This window comes from Dermacentor albipictus, unplaced genomic scaffold (genome assembly GCF_038994185.2).
Source record: "Dermacentor albipictus isolate Rhodes 1998 colony unplaced genomic scaffold, USDA_Dalb.pri_finalv2 scaffold_20, whole genome shotgun sequence".
Classification (NCBI taxonomy): domain Eukaryota; kingdom Metazoa; phylum Arthropoda; class Arachnida; order Ixodida; family Ixodidae; genus Dermacentor; species Dermacentor albipictus.
The window spans coordinates 684,752-697,572 of NW_027225574.1; the positions used below are offsets into that span (position 1 = coordinate 684,752).

The 12,821-nt window shown below is 40.9% G+C and overlaps 1 protein-coding gene across 4 annotated transcripts in view; it reads left to right on the forward strand.

The window, feature by feature from the left end:
• Window positions 1-12,821, forward strand: part of ash2 (Set1/Ash2 histone methyltransferase complex subunit ash2) — a 235,940-nt gene that overhangs the window by 71,346 nt on the left and 151,773 nt on the right. For all 4 annotated transcript variants that reach the window (XM_070529334.1, XM_070529331.1, XM_070529335.1 and 1 more), the window contains 2 exons: window positions 1,878-2,092; window positions 11,379-11,456. In XM_070529334.1, the coding sequence (XP_070385435.1) occupies window positions 1,878-2,092; window positions 11,379-11,456 (293 nt within the window). The remainder of the gene's footprint in view (window positions 1-1,877; window positions 2,093-11,378; window positions 11,457-12,821) is intronic.

Genomic DNA, 12,821 nt, shown 5'->3' on the forward strand with positions numbered 1-12,821 from the left:
GTTGAAGCAGCGGCCCATCATGCAGCGGCTCGAATTTTTCATTTTCTTTTTTTCTTTTCAATGATTTCGCATTTCACTATCTTTCGACTCGAACACCCAGCAACCAGATTTCATTGTTACAACCGATAATGCAGCATCGGGGCATTGTAGTAAGCGGGTTATTTCTCCATGGAAAACACACAAAAGTTGATGGTGCTGCAGCTTCTCATTGTTATAACCAATATAGTGTTAAAACCGGTATTGTTATAAGTGGGTTCGACTGTATGTATAGATATAGTTCAGAGCTATGTGTTTTCATAAGTGCTCTTGATACTTGCTGCAGCTGGTTTTAAAAAGCAGGCTTCACATGTATTGGCAATGGGGGGGGGGGGGGGGGGCGGTGAATTCATGCAGTACTCATGGTAAAAATAAGCCAGTAGACTGAAGTCTCTGTGTTACAAGAGACTTAAAGTTTTGAAGTTTTCTTGCCTGTATTGGCTTTCCGATGTTGTCCTGGCATGTCAGAAATTTTAGAAAGGTCTTTTCAACTACAAAAAGATTTCCTAGTGGTTAATTTGCATTACTGCAGCTTGTGTGTTTTGGCATTTGAATTTCACTGTTTCTGCTATTCTAATTTCAATTCATACATATTTCATAGCTAGATTTCAGTTCATTTTATATGGTGAATTGAAAACTGAACTGAACATTGGGCAAATTTAAAAGTTGTGCTTAAAGAATGCCACAGAGCATTATTAGGGTTTTTCGTTTTCTAGTTTATGGCTTTCTGGAATTGTGGGGCTCTAGGTCTAAGCCTTCTGTGTCACAATTTTGCAAAGGACAAAAATGTTATTTATATGCATAATTTCCCTCATTTTATTTTCATTGTATGTAAAAAAAATTCTTGACAACAGTAGTCAACAAGAATAGGCAACAGTTTGTAAATATGTGTGACTTTTGAGCATCCATGGTTAGTTAGTTACTCTTAGAATGATCAACTGGAGTAACTATTTCATTATATGGCATCGTGTGACTGTTGCTACTTTGACCATGAGAATATGGAAGATATAAAGTTACAAACACTATGCAACCCTGGAATATTTGCTTGCCTCTCATAAACAAGGGGCCTAATTGTTATTCATAAAACACGACCACTGTTCTAACCATCGTGCACCAGCAAAATCTGGGGAAAGCTCGTGCACACATAAGATAGCGAAACATTGTCTTGCTCCATCTGCTTTTGTATTTGCCACAGCTGTGTGGTGCACAACATTTACAAGGAAGTAACCTGTATAACGAATGATTTTGGAAGCCTCATGCACATTGTTATAAAGGTGTTTGACTGTATTGCTGTCATTGATGGTTGGAGAAGTAGTCATAGTATAGTTTCTTCTTGAGCTCACTCTCAGTGACTATCACAACAGCAATATGTTATGCATGTATGCAGTGTGTTTTCCATGGTGTATCACATTTCATTTTACCTCAAAAAATTTTGCAATTTCATCTTCATTGTTCCTTCAAAGTGTGTTCATGATTGCTATTGCTGTATTATGCCTGATGGCTTTCATTTCACATAGAACCGATATTCATGCATTACATATAGTGAGTAAATAATTTTTTATATGTTTTCTTTAAAGGTAGTTCTGTGAACATTTCCATTGTTTGATTTTTCCCACAAAATCTGCGACACCTTGCATCACAGTCATCTCCGTTGTACAAGTGCATGTCTGCCAGTTGTACATTCTAACTTCCAGACTTCTTGCCATGTGTTTATGAAGAGTTTCTTTGATCAAAGAGCTGCTTTGCAATCTTTGATCAAATCAATTCTTTGCAAGTTTAAGCGGGGCCAGTTAGGGGCTGTGTTCACAGCTCTACATAGTGATCCTGATTTTATTCTTCAGCGACTTGGTGATGCCCAAGCTACCACCAAACGGCTACCCCCTTGACCATCCCTACAACAAAGATGGCTACCGGTACATCCTTGCAGAACCTGATCCTCATGCGCCCTTTCGTCAGGAGTTTGACGAAAGCACAGACTGTGCAGGGAAGCCTATTCCAGCGTGGCTCTACCGTAAACTGCAGCCATCGTCTGTGCTGTTGGCTATGCACGACAGAGGTAGGCATTTTGTTTAGTGCACTTGCATGCTCTATGCAGTTGTGTAATTATTTGCTAACCTTGTGCTCAAATTGAGAAAACCTACTTCACATGGTGAATATAGAATTATTCAGTATGTATAAGAAATATACAGTTATGAGCAAAAGTCTAGAACAGCATCAGGAAAAATTGGAATTTCTTCTAGCAGAGCCATGCAACCTGGAATTGTTTCACTGGGTTGCATTGGTCGAGCAGGCACTGGTAGGCTCTAACACTTAGGAAGATGTGGAACTAAAATCGTAATTTTCACCAGAAAAGCGGATTTTGTAATTTTGTTTGTGTTGGATTCCTAAACATATAAAAAAGCTCCTCACCAAGTTTGGTTATTATCAGCACGATAGAAAAAAAAAGAGCTCTTTTTTTCCAGCAGTGACACGTGTATCCTGTCAAAAGCGCCTATGAACACCATTTTTCAGATGTTGCCCTAGAGAGGGAGAGGAGTGTAACACTGAGTCACTTAACTTGTTATAAAGTGTTTTTAGCACTTTCTAGTTATGAGAGACCTCCTGTTTAGAGTATTTAAAAACACACAAAAAATAAATAAGAAATGAAATAAAAGTGCACTTACCGCCATGGTGAGTCCGGATTGCCAGTGAAATCGAAACTGAAGCTTCGATTGGGGAAAATGCAACTCGTTGCACTCCATTTTTCCTGCCACACAGGTTTTGTTGCTGATGGTCATCTTCATATCACTCCAGATTTTTCTGCTAGCTCATTGTAGTCAGCAAGTGGTCGGTGCTGTGGTGGACTATGCCCGACACGAAGTCTTCGACGTGGTAAAGCTTTGGAATGCGAAAAAGCCTAGCAAAACAAGCAATTGCTGCTGAAGAGCTTTGAGTTGAAGGCGAGTGCCTAGCTATGCAGCAGGGGCATTCATTTGATTTTTCTCAGTTTGCACTTTTTTGCCCATTCGCACTCTTAAGAAAACTATCGTTCCGAAATTGCAATGATGAGTACTGTCTGCATGTTTGTTTTTCAGCTGAAATTATGTGAGGAGCAAGACTACGGACATATTTATAATTTCTAAATTCCTTCTATCATGAAAAATGTATAGATTTCTCGATCACAGTAAAAAAATAAAAAATTCTAGTGATGCAGTTTTGACAGAAAAAGCATGAAATATTAAGTGGCTTCTGTTGTCGTATAAATAGGGCATTCAGAAGATATTTATTCAGGAAAATTTTATATATTTTTGTAATTTCTCAAGGTTACGCACTCATTTGCTAAATGGGACGTGCATACCTTTTTGTCCATTTGTGCTAGGGTAATGAAATTTACATATTGTAATAACAACAGCACAGAGCATCCTGCCAAATTTTTTTTAGTCTGCAGGTCGGTTTAAAAGCTGACCTTTCAACCCTGCATCTCCCCTTAATTTCAAGCTGCATTCATAGGCTGTACAAAACACATTTTTTTCTTTCACAGCATCTGTTGTTTCTAGATTTTTTTGCTTACAACTGTACTTAAGTGTTGTTTAGCAACTTTGTTGATGTAAACTTAGTTTTTTAAGGCGATTGTGCTTGCACACATGTTGTGGGGGGATAGTCGGATGTAAAAGTATTTCTTGTCTTCGTAATAATCTTAATTCCTAGTACTAGTGACCCTCTGCACAGGCACTCAGTGACTGCTACATTGTGCCACTTAGTACAAGGTTGTGAGTTTGGTTCCCGGCTGCAGCAGCTGCATTCTGATAGGGGCAGAATGCAAGTGTGTTTGTGTGCTGAGCTTCTGGTACGCATTAAAGAAGCCCAGGTGTCAAAAGTAAGGCAGAGCCCTCTACTACAGCACCTTTCATGCGTTAAATCCAGGATTCAATAAGGAAGCCTTATCATTAGTCCTGGGGATAAGAGGCACAATTATTAGCTAAAATTCTCCACAGCTTTCTTATATACTGTGCAAACATCAGCATCATTGTTGCATGTTTGCATGGTGCAAGATGCACAGCAGCCATCACATATTCAGTGTTCAGCAGATGTGACAAACAAAATCACAGAAAAATAGCTTAAGATGTGTGTGTCTCCCAGTGTGTCTGCACACTGCCTTTGTTAGTAGAGAGTTTTAGTTTAGGGGACGCAAGACGTTGGGGCCCCTAGCACTTGGGTGTGTTTGTGTTTGCGTACACAAGCAGAAACACGTTATATGTTAGCAGCCCCAAACGAAAGCTACACTGAGGTCGCATGAACTCGCAGCACCACCTATGTCGGATCGTTGCTGCATTATCATTTTTTTAAAACATGAGATCAAGCACATGAAGTAAAGTACATTAAACTGTTTTCATTAAAAGTAGCTAATATATTATGATGATGACAAGATGTATTTATTAAGGGATGGCTCGAAGGCCTAAATATATATATAAAGAAGATGTCTGTTGACACTAGGCAAAAGATTTATAAGATTATCTACGTGCATACGTTACGACTGAGACTGAGCCAAAGTATTCCAAACATACGTTTGGTAAACTGTAGTTAGGCGTCTCGTGAGGCATAATCCGTTGGTGTCTAAGTTTTGTTTATTTAGAGCCTCCTGCATGCCATGTTCTCCGTCTGTGTGGTGGGAAGGGCGGCTTGTCTCGACTGGTCTCACTTTTCGTAAGTTCTCGTACACTGCGAGAGTCACGTGGGTAACGTGACCTCTTAGTATAGTCTCTAGAATATTGGGTAGTCTGCCGTTCGTGTGCTGCTCCCTATGGAGCGAGCGGGACGCTTTTTAAATGAAAGCGCAGAGGGCACCACGAGCAGTCCTACTGCTACGCTCTTCGCTGTCGTTTGCTTGGCTGCCTGCATGCACCGCGACGGGTTGGTGCGGGTGGGCTTACATCTTCTGCGTTTCCAGTTTTTCACAAAGTCTCTCTATAATGAAAGGACAGCAAAGAAAGAAAAGCTAGAGCATTTGAATATGAGAAGATGAAAATAATTGCATTTCGGCATTTGTATTACATCGGGAATGCACGCTCAGTGGCCTTGGTTATTGTCTTTTTTTTAATAATTTATCTTCTTATTCACGAACCTCTCGCCATTCATAGGATGTTGTCTGCTGTTATTTGTTTACACTGTTTTGTAAAGGTACTTCATTCTTCCCTTTATAATTTGTTTTGACTGTGTGCTTGATTACTTGCATGCAATTATCGCGCAGTGGAACGTGCTTCCATAATTTTATCGATTGTCAAAACATATTCGGGTGCTCTCCTTGACCATACGTGATATCAACTTTACATTTCTCGCCATTTCCTTGCATCACATCAGTGGTGCATGCTTCACAAATTATATTTTTCTTCGTTTTGTTTACCATTGCCGCCGTTTGCAATTTGAGCTATTATTATGTGCTCATATTTGTTCTCACTGTTCTTGCTCACCCTTAACTGGAAGTGCTTTCTTTTTGTCTTGTATAGGTTTTGAATGAGCTTGGGTTTGATTTTGATTTTTATCCTCTACTGCCACATCGCACACCTCATGTTGGTTATTAATGCGGAAACATATGGCTCATGAGGCGGAAAATCCGGCATTGTCCCCGCATTGTGTGACCCCGATAGTCCAAAAAGTCAAGTGAGTCAATCGAGGCAGTTGATGACGTTAATTAGTTCAAAGTTAATTGAGGCAATGCTAATTCAGACAGATTTAGCTAAGGCAGAGTGAATTAAGGCAGGCTTAATTAAGCTAGAGTTCATTATGGCACTCGAACCCACACCATTGGTAGGCGTCGAACCCATGGCCCTTGGTGTTAGGGTGAAATTAATTAAAGCACAGTTAATTAGGATATAGTTCATTAAGACACTCGAACTCACTACCTTTGGTGGAAGTTGAACTCGCCACCTTTGGTGTTAATTAAGGCAGAGTTAATTAAAGTAGAGTTAATTAAGACACTCAAACTCACAACCTTTGGTGGGAGTAGAACCCTCGACTTTTGGTGGGAGTCCAACCCATGACCTTTGGTGTTAATTATGGCGAAGTTAAATTAAGACAATTGAAAGTGCATAGGCATCGCGAGGTGGTCGCAATGCTTCCACATTGAGATAACTAAGGGCCCCTTCAATTTTATTGTTTCGCTGTTAACCACTGCTGCCTTGGCTGCCAAAGGGCAGCAGTATTGCATGAATAAATAGATTCCGTGCTCCAGCTATTCCAGGCTGTGCAATCGCTTTGTGTTCTGAGCCGTACGCTTCATATGGCTCAAAAAAAGTCTTCGAGAACGAATACCACTTTATGCAGCTAAAGTCTCTCATCACACCCATAACAAATACTGCTCTAATGCGGCCAAGTACGTGGTGGCAGAATATAATCATAAATGGCTAAACTATACGCCGGGCGGCCGAGCGCCGCACTGTAGCATGAGGAATGCTCGCAGCGCCACCGCCACCGTCATTCGAAAACAGCCCTCGCTCCCATTGGCGGACGGCAGACTATCCAATATTCTAGGGACCATACTCTTAGGGGCAGTGATGTTTTCGGCCACTCCAAGAATCCAAGGACGCAAGTAGACCTAGCAGTCTGTGCATGCACAGTACCATTGCCCCTAGCTCTTGCATACGCAAGCCGCTGGCGTGCCCTTAACTAAAACTCTCTAGTGATTGACTGATTTGTGGGATTTAATGTCCCAAAGCAACACTGGGGCTACGAGTGATGCCCCAGAGGAGGTCTCCACATTAAATTTTATTGCCTTGAGTTCTTTAACGTGCACCTAAATTGAAGTGCACAAGTGTTTTTAAATTTTGCCCTCCTCAAAATACGATGACTGTGGCGGGGAATAGAACCTGTGACCTCGTGCTCAGTAGCAGAGCGCTGTAGTTATTGAGTCACTGCTGCTGGTGTCTTTGTTGGTGAGACGGTCTAAAAATATAGCGAACATTTTCGTAATTTGAGGAGGTTTTATGTTTGTTTGGAACTCTTGAGCATAAACGCTGCTTATAGCCATTGCAAATGAATTATGTAAACTTTTTGCAATAACACACTTTTTGGTTTGCACATTACAGATTCCCAGATGATCAAAATAATCTGTGGCACCTCACTACAAAATTGTCATCCGCGCATGGATATGACGTCCCATCAATTGTTAGAACTTAGCAGTGTCATCATCATCATCAGCCTGGCTACGCCCTCTGCAAGGCAAAAGCCTCTCCCATACTTCTCCAGCTACCCCTGTCATGTACTAATTGTGGCCATGTTGTCCCTGCAAACTAACTTCTTAATCTCATCCACCCACCTAACTTTCTGCCGCCCCCTGCTATGCTTCCCTTCTCTTGGAATGTAGTCCGTAACCCTTAACAACCATCAGTTATCTTCCCTCCTCATTACATGTCCTGCCCATGCCCATTTCTTTTTCTTAATTTCAACTAACATTTCATTAACTCGCACTTGTTCCCTCACCCAATCTGCTCTCTTCTTATCCCTTAACATTACACCCATTATCCTTCTTTCCATAGCTTGTTGCGTCGTCCTCAATTTAAGTAGAACCCTTTTCGTAAGCCTCCAGGTTTCTGCCCCGTAGGTGAGTACTGGTAAGACACAGCTGTTATGCACTTTTCTCTTGAGGAATAACGGCAACCTGCTGTTCATGTTCTGAGAATGCCTGCCAAACGCACCCCAGCCCATTCTTATTCGTCTGATTATTTCAGTCTCATGTTCCGGATCCGTGGTCACTACCTGCCCTAAGTAGATGTATTCCCTTACCGCTTCCAGTGCCTTGCTACCTATCGCAAACTGCTGTTCTCTTTCGAGACTGTTAAACATTACTTTAGTTTTCTACAGATTAATTTTTAGACCCACCCTTCGGCTTTGCCTCTCCTCCGTTCGTGAGAGCATGTTCAATTCTATCCATATTATACTTCCTTATGTCAGCTGTCTTATGCTTGTTGATTAACTTGGAAAGTTCTGCCAGTTCTATTCTAGCTGCAGGGTTAGAGGCTTTCATACATTGGCATTTCTTAATCAGATCTTTCGTCTCCTGCGATAGCTTACTGGTATCCTGTCTAGCGAAGTTACCACCAACTTCTATTGCACACTCCTTAATGATGCCCATAAGATTGTTGTTCATTGCTTCAACACTAAGGTCCTCTTCCTGAGTTAAAGTTGAATACCTGTTCTGTAGCTTGATCCGGAATTCCTCTATTTTCCCTCTTACCGCTAACTCATTGATCGGCTTCTTATGTACCAGATTCTTCTGTTCCCTCCTCGAGTCTAGGCTAATTCGAGTTCTTACCATCCTATGGTCACTGTAGCGCACCTTGCCAAGCACGTCCACATCTTGTGTATGGTGCCAGGGTTAGCGCAGAGTATGAAGTCTATTTCAATTCTAGTCTCGCCATTCGGGCTCCTCCATGTCCACTTACGGCTATCTGGCTTGCGGAAGAAAGAATTCATTATCCACATATTATTCCGGTCTGCAAACTCTGCTAATAACTCCTCTGCTATTCCTAGACTCTATGCCATATTCCCCCACTGACTTGTCTCCAGCCTGCTTCTTGCCTACCCTGGCACTGATGTTGCCCATCAGTATAATGTATTTTGTTTTGACTTTACCCATCGCCAATTCCACGTCTTCAGAGAAGCTTTCGACTTCCTGCTCCTCATGACTGGATGTAGGGCAGTAGACTTGTATGACCTTCAATTTGTACCTCTTAATAATATATAGTTATATAGAAAAAGAATACAGGAAAACACATGCAGTAGCCGGTTGTCAGTACTGAGCTCATTTTAATACATCTAGGGGCACATGAAGGCTGTGGTGTTCAAGAGATTAGAGCGAGCTTGCATAAGAAAGTTGTGGGGAAGTTAGAAAGAACAAAGTGGCAAGTGTTGCATTAAAATATGTTTTATATCACCCTCATAGTGTGGAGCAGTAACACCAGTAACTACATGCAGTAAGATTTACAGTGTTTCATGCAGTTGCATTAGCTGGAAACATTTAGAGGTGCACACAAAGAACCTGCAGAAAGCTTTCCATCTGAAGTTGGGCTTTGTAGGTAGCCTGCTTGTCAGATGCGATGGGCTTTTGGTCCACAACAGTCAGCAGCCAGAAGCAAAGGATAGCTGGATGGCCCATATCTTACCGCTGGGCTTTTGGGTCAGCTCAAGCTCTTGACGAGATGTGTAATGTGGAAAACTAACCAGTATAAACTGTCACCTCATAAATGTTTAAAACTTTTCCTTCCTACACACTTTGTATCGCTCCCTGCGCACTGTGTGCTTTAGGTGCGAGTGAAAGTGCATGAGAGTGAGACAAGGAAGATAGACTGAACTAGCGCAAACAGCATAAGGCGAATTTTCTCAGAAAGGTGAATTATTTTTAACATTCGATTGCCATCGTACATATTTGTCCATGACAATTTGGGACTTGTTTCCACTGCTAGACATGTACGGTAGGGACTCTCAAAAGGTTAGCCAGGTCACCAATGCTTATAGCAGTATGAAAGTGCTATCAGTGTTTGCCGCTTCAAAGTGTTCCCTCTTTGGGGAACCGTGGTTTTTGGTTCTATGCCTTTTGTGTATTTCATGTTTCAGTTTTTTCAACTTCTTTCACCTTAGTGCAGGTTCCTGACAGTCGCATGGGCAGTAGCATGCACTGTATTGGCTGCCTCATGAGGCATTGCTAGTCAATACGGCCCCTACTTAGCCTTTGCCTTAGTGGCGTGATTAGCTTGACTATCCCAGGTTTGATACCAGCTGAAGTGGCTTACTTCTTAAATCTTTTGTCCAAATTTTATTTTATTGTTTGCATAACATGACGATAATCATTACTAGAGTGCCGATGTAATGGCCCATGACAACAACCTGCAGCAACCCCACCATGGCAGCTGGAAAGTCCTTGATGTAGCTTTTGCTCCGTGTTCAACTCATGTTCAAGTTCAAGTTCCTTTATTGTTATTGCATGTACAAGAAATGGGCTTACATATTATATACAGCACCAGGAGGTCCCAGAGTGAGAAACTGCCAGGGGGACCTCCTATTATTAGTGGGTGCATAAGAGTATTAGAGCAGCAAGTAGAGGGCGAACAAACAAACAAACAAACAAAAACGCGTCAATAAATACAATTTGTAGGGAACAAGTTAAAATAAATAGAAAACAGTTAGATCTGTAATTGAAACAGCGTTATACAGTAATATCACAATAAATAATCATAAGCAGGAATATCTAGTAATCAGTAAGAAAAATTTGGCTTTTCTGCATATTACTAACAAAGAAAAATACAAAGTGTTTTACAAAATACGAAATACAGAAATATGAAGCCTAACGATACAATAATAGAAGTAATGTCTTTAAAAAAGATGTAATAATTATGTATTTATGACAAATGAAAAGATGGTTCTGCTAACAGTATTCTTTTCATATTGTGTTTAAAAAACTGCAATGAAAGAGATGACTTAATGTTAACAGGGATGCAATTCCAAAGTTAAATACCATAGAAATGAAGTGTAAATTTTCCATAGTTAGATCTAATTTTAGGTAACAGAAGATTGTTGCGTTCTGAAAACCTAATATTATTTTTGTTCATAAGGTTATCAAAAGGAAGACTGTCTAAGGTTATTTCACGATGAAAGAGACGAAATGTAATGAGTGACAACTTATTATAGAACAGCTGTTGAATGGGTAAAACGTTAAGATGTTGATAGATATGTAAAAAATGGCAGCGGAATGAGCTAAAGGTCATTAATTTTATTGCCTGATTTTGAAGACGAAGTGTTAATTGTGCTGGCAGAGCACTTTGGACAATAGTGAAAGGAATGGAGTAGCTTTTTTTTTCTTCATCAAGATTATATCTGAGGATTGCGCAAAAGGCAGACTTCACATTTTAACACCTGGATCCATAAGCCAATGTCTTCATACAGCATGTGAATTTGTCATGTCTTGAAGATTGCATCAAGTTAGTCTTCATTAGCTTCGATTGTTATAGTGATTGATGTTAACAATACCAAGACAGTAGCAGGAATCCTCAAATTTCAGGTAACTGGTAGTGGTAGCTGGTAGTTGCAACAAAGGTGTCAACGAGGTCATTTGGTAAACAGTCATCTTCAAACTGCATCACTAATGAATGCTGTACACAGAAAGATGTAGGAAGGAGTCTATATTTCTTGTGTTCAAGAGTATAGTAGTGCAATTTGAAGGTCACGTGTAACTTTAGTGTTTTGCCTGTAAATGTCATCCGTTGCTCCTAGTTCTGCTATGAAATAACACATTCTTACTTTGTTACATGTGACACAGATTTAGTTTGTTCATTTTTAGAGTGCGTTCCTTTCTCTTTTTTTTTTTTCTCCAGCACCCCAGTTGAAGCTCTCAGATGACCGGCTCAGCGTGACTGGGGAGAAGGGCTACTGCATGGTCAGGGCAACTCATGGTCAGTTGCATTTTTTGTTATCAGGACAAGAGTATACTCAGACAAGGCTGCACGTCATCATCATAATTTAATAACCCTTAAAGGCTGCTTTTGGGGTATTACATAAGGGGGAAGCATACATGAAATAAAGCCAGAAGCAGACATGTGATGTGAATTTTAAAAATATACGACGCAACTGGATACACAACTTGTACAATGCAGGTAAATACAGCCACAAGGGTCACAACTGCAACCAACACAAACAACGCCATGAAAAGATGCAAAGTGATTTGTCTAAAATACACTAAGCAGCAAGACTGAAATTGTTTGTTAGTAATTGCCGAAACTTGGATGTGTTATGTTCCGTTACTATGTGGTCAGGTATACTATTCCATTCCTCAATAGCCATTGGCAAACATATTTGTTGGAAGCGTTTGTTGAACCATGAAGACGCTACTCACTGAGGGAATTGAACAGGTGTCATGAAGTACGATTTGGTGGTAGAAAAAGCATGGCATATAAATGTGAGAAGTTGTAGTAAAGGTTTTGCAACAAACACAGATGCAAAATTTTGCAACGATACTCCGAAGGATGAATGTTAAAGAATGACTTAATGCTACTAGCACTTAACCAATAGTCATATTTAGAAGTAATGAAATGGGCTGCATGGTTCTGGACAGCTTCAAGCAGGTCAACAAGGTAGGCTTGATGAGGCTTCCATATTGCTAATGTGAATTCCAGTTTTGTGTGGGTAAATGTATCGTACTCCACTTTTCGGAGTAAAGCAGGTGAAAATGAGGGGCACCTTCTAATGAATCGAACAGATTTGTTAGTTTCAGCAGCCAGATTTTGGATATACAATTAAACCTGGATAAAACGAATTTCAGTATAACGAAATTCTTGATATAACGAAGTATTTAACTTTTCATAACTTCTTGACCATAGAACACCGTGTATATAGAACCTCAGTATAACGAAGTATGTATGCGATTTCAATATAACTAAATTTCACTGCTGCTGCAAAAGAATGCCGAGACAGTAAATGGAAACTTCCGCGGACGCATATGGTTAAATGATCGAATTACAAGCGGCTGCTTGCAAACGGCACCTCTCAAATCGCGCGCCGCGCGACAAGAGCGACGAAGTGAAGCCACATCATCTGCTGTGTAAAGTCCAAATGCAATAAGATCCTATCGTTCCCCCCGCATTGTGTGCTTTAGGTGTGAGTGAAGATGTGCGAGGGTGAGACAAGAAAGATAGTGGCTTCACGAGTGACGCCTTCCCACGCGAGCACAGGGAAGGAGGGAGGTGAGCGAGCGAGCAGTAACGCGATCAAGCGCGCGCAAAGGGAGCGGGGGTGGGGCGGAGTGGGGGGTAAGTTGGCGC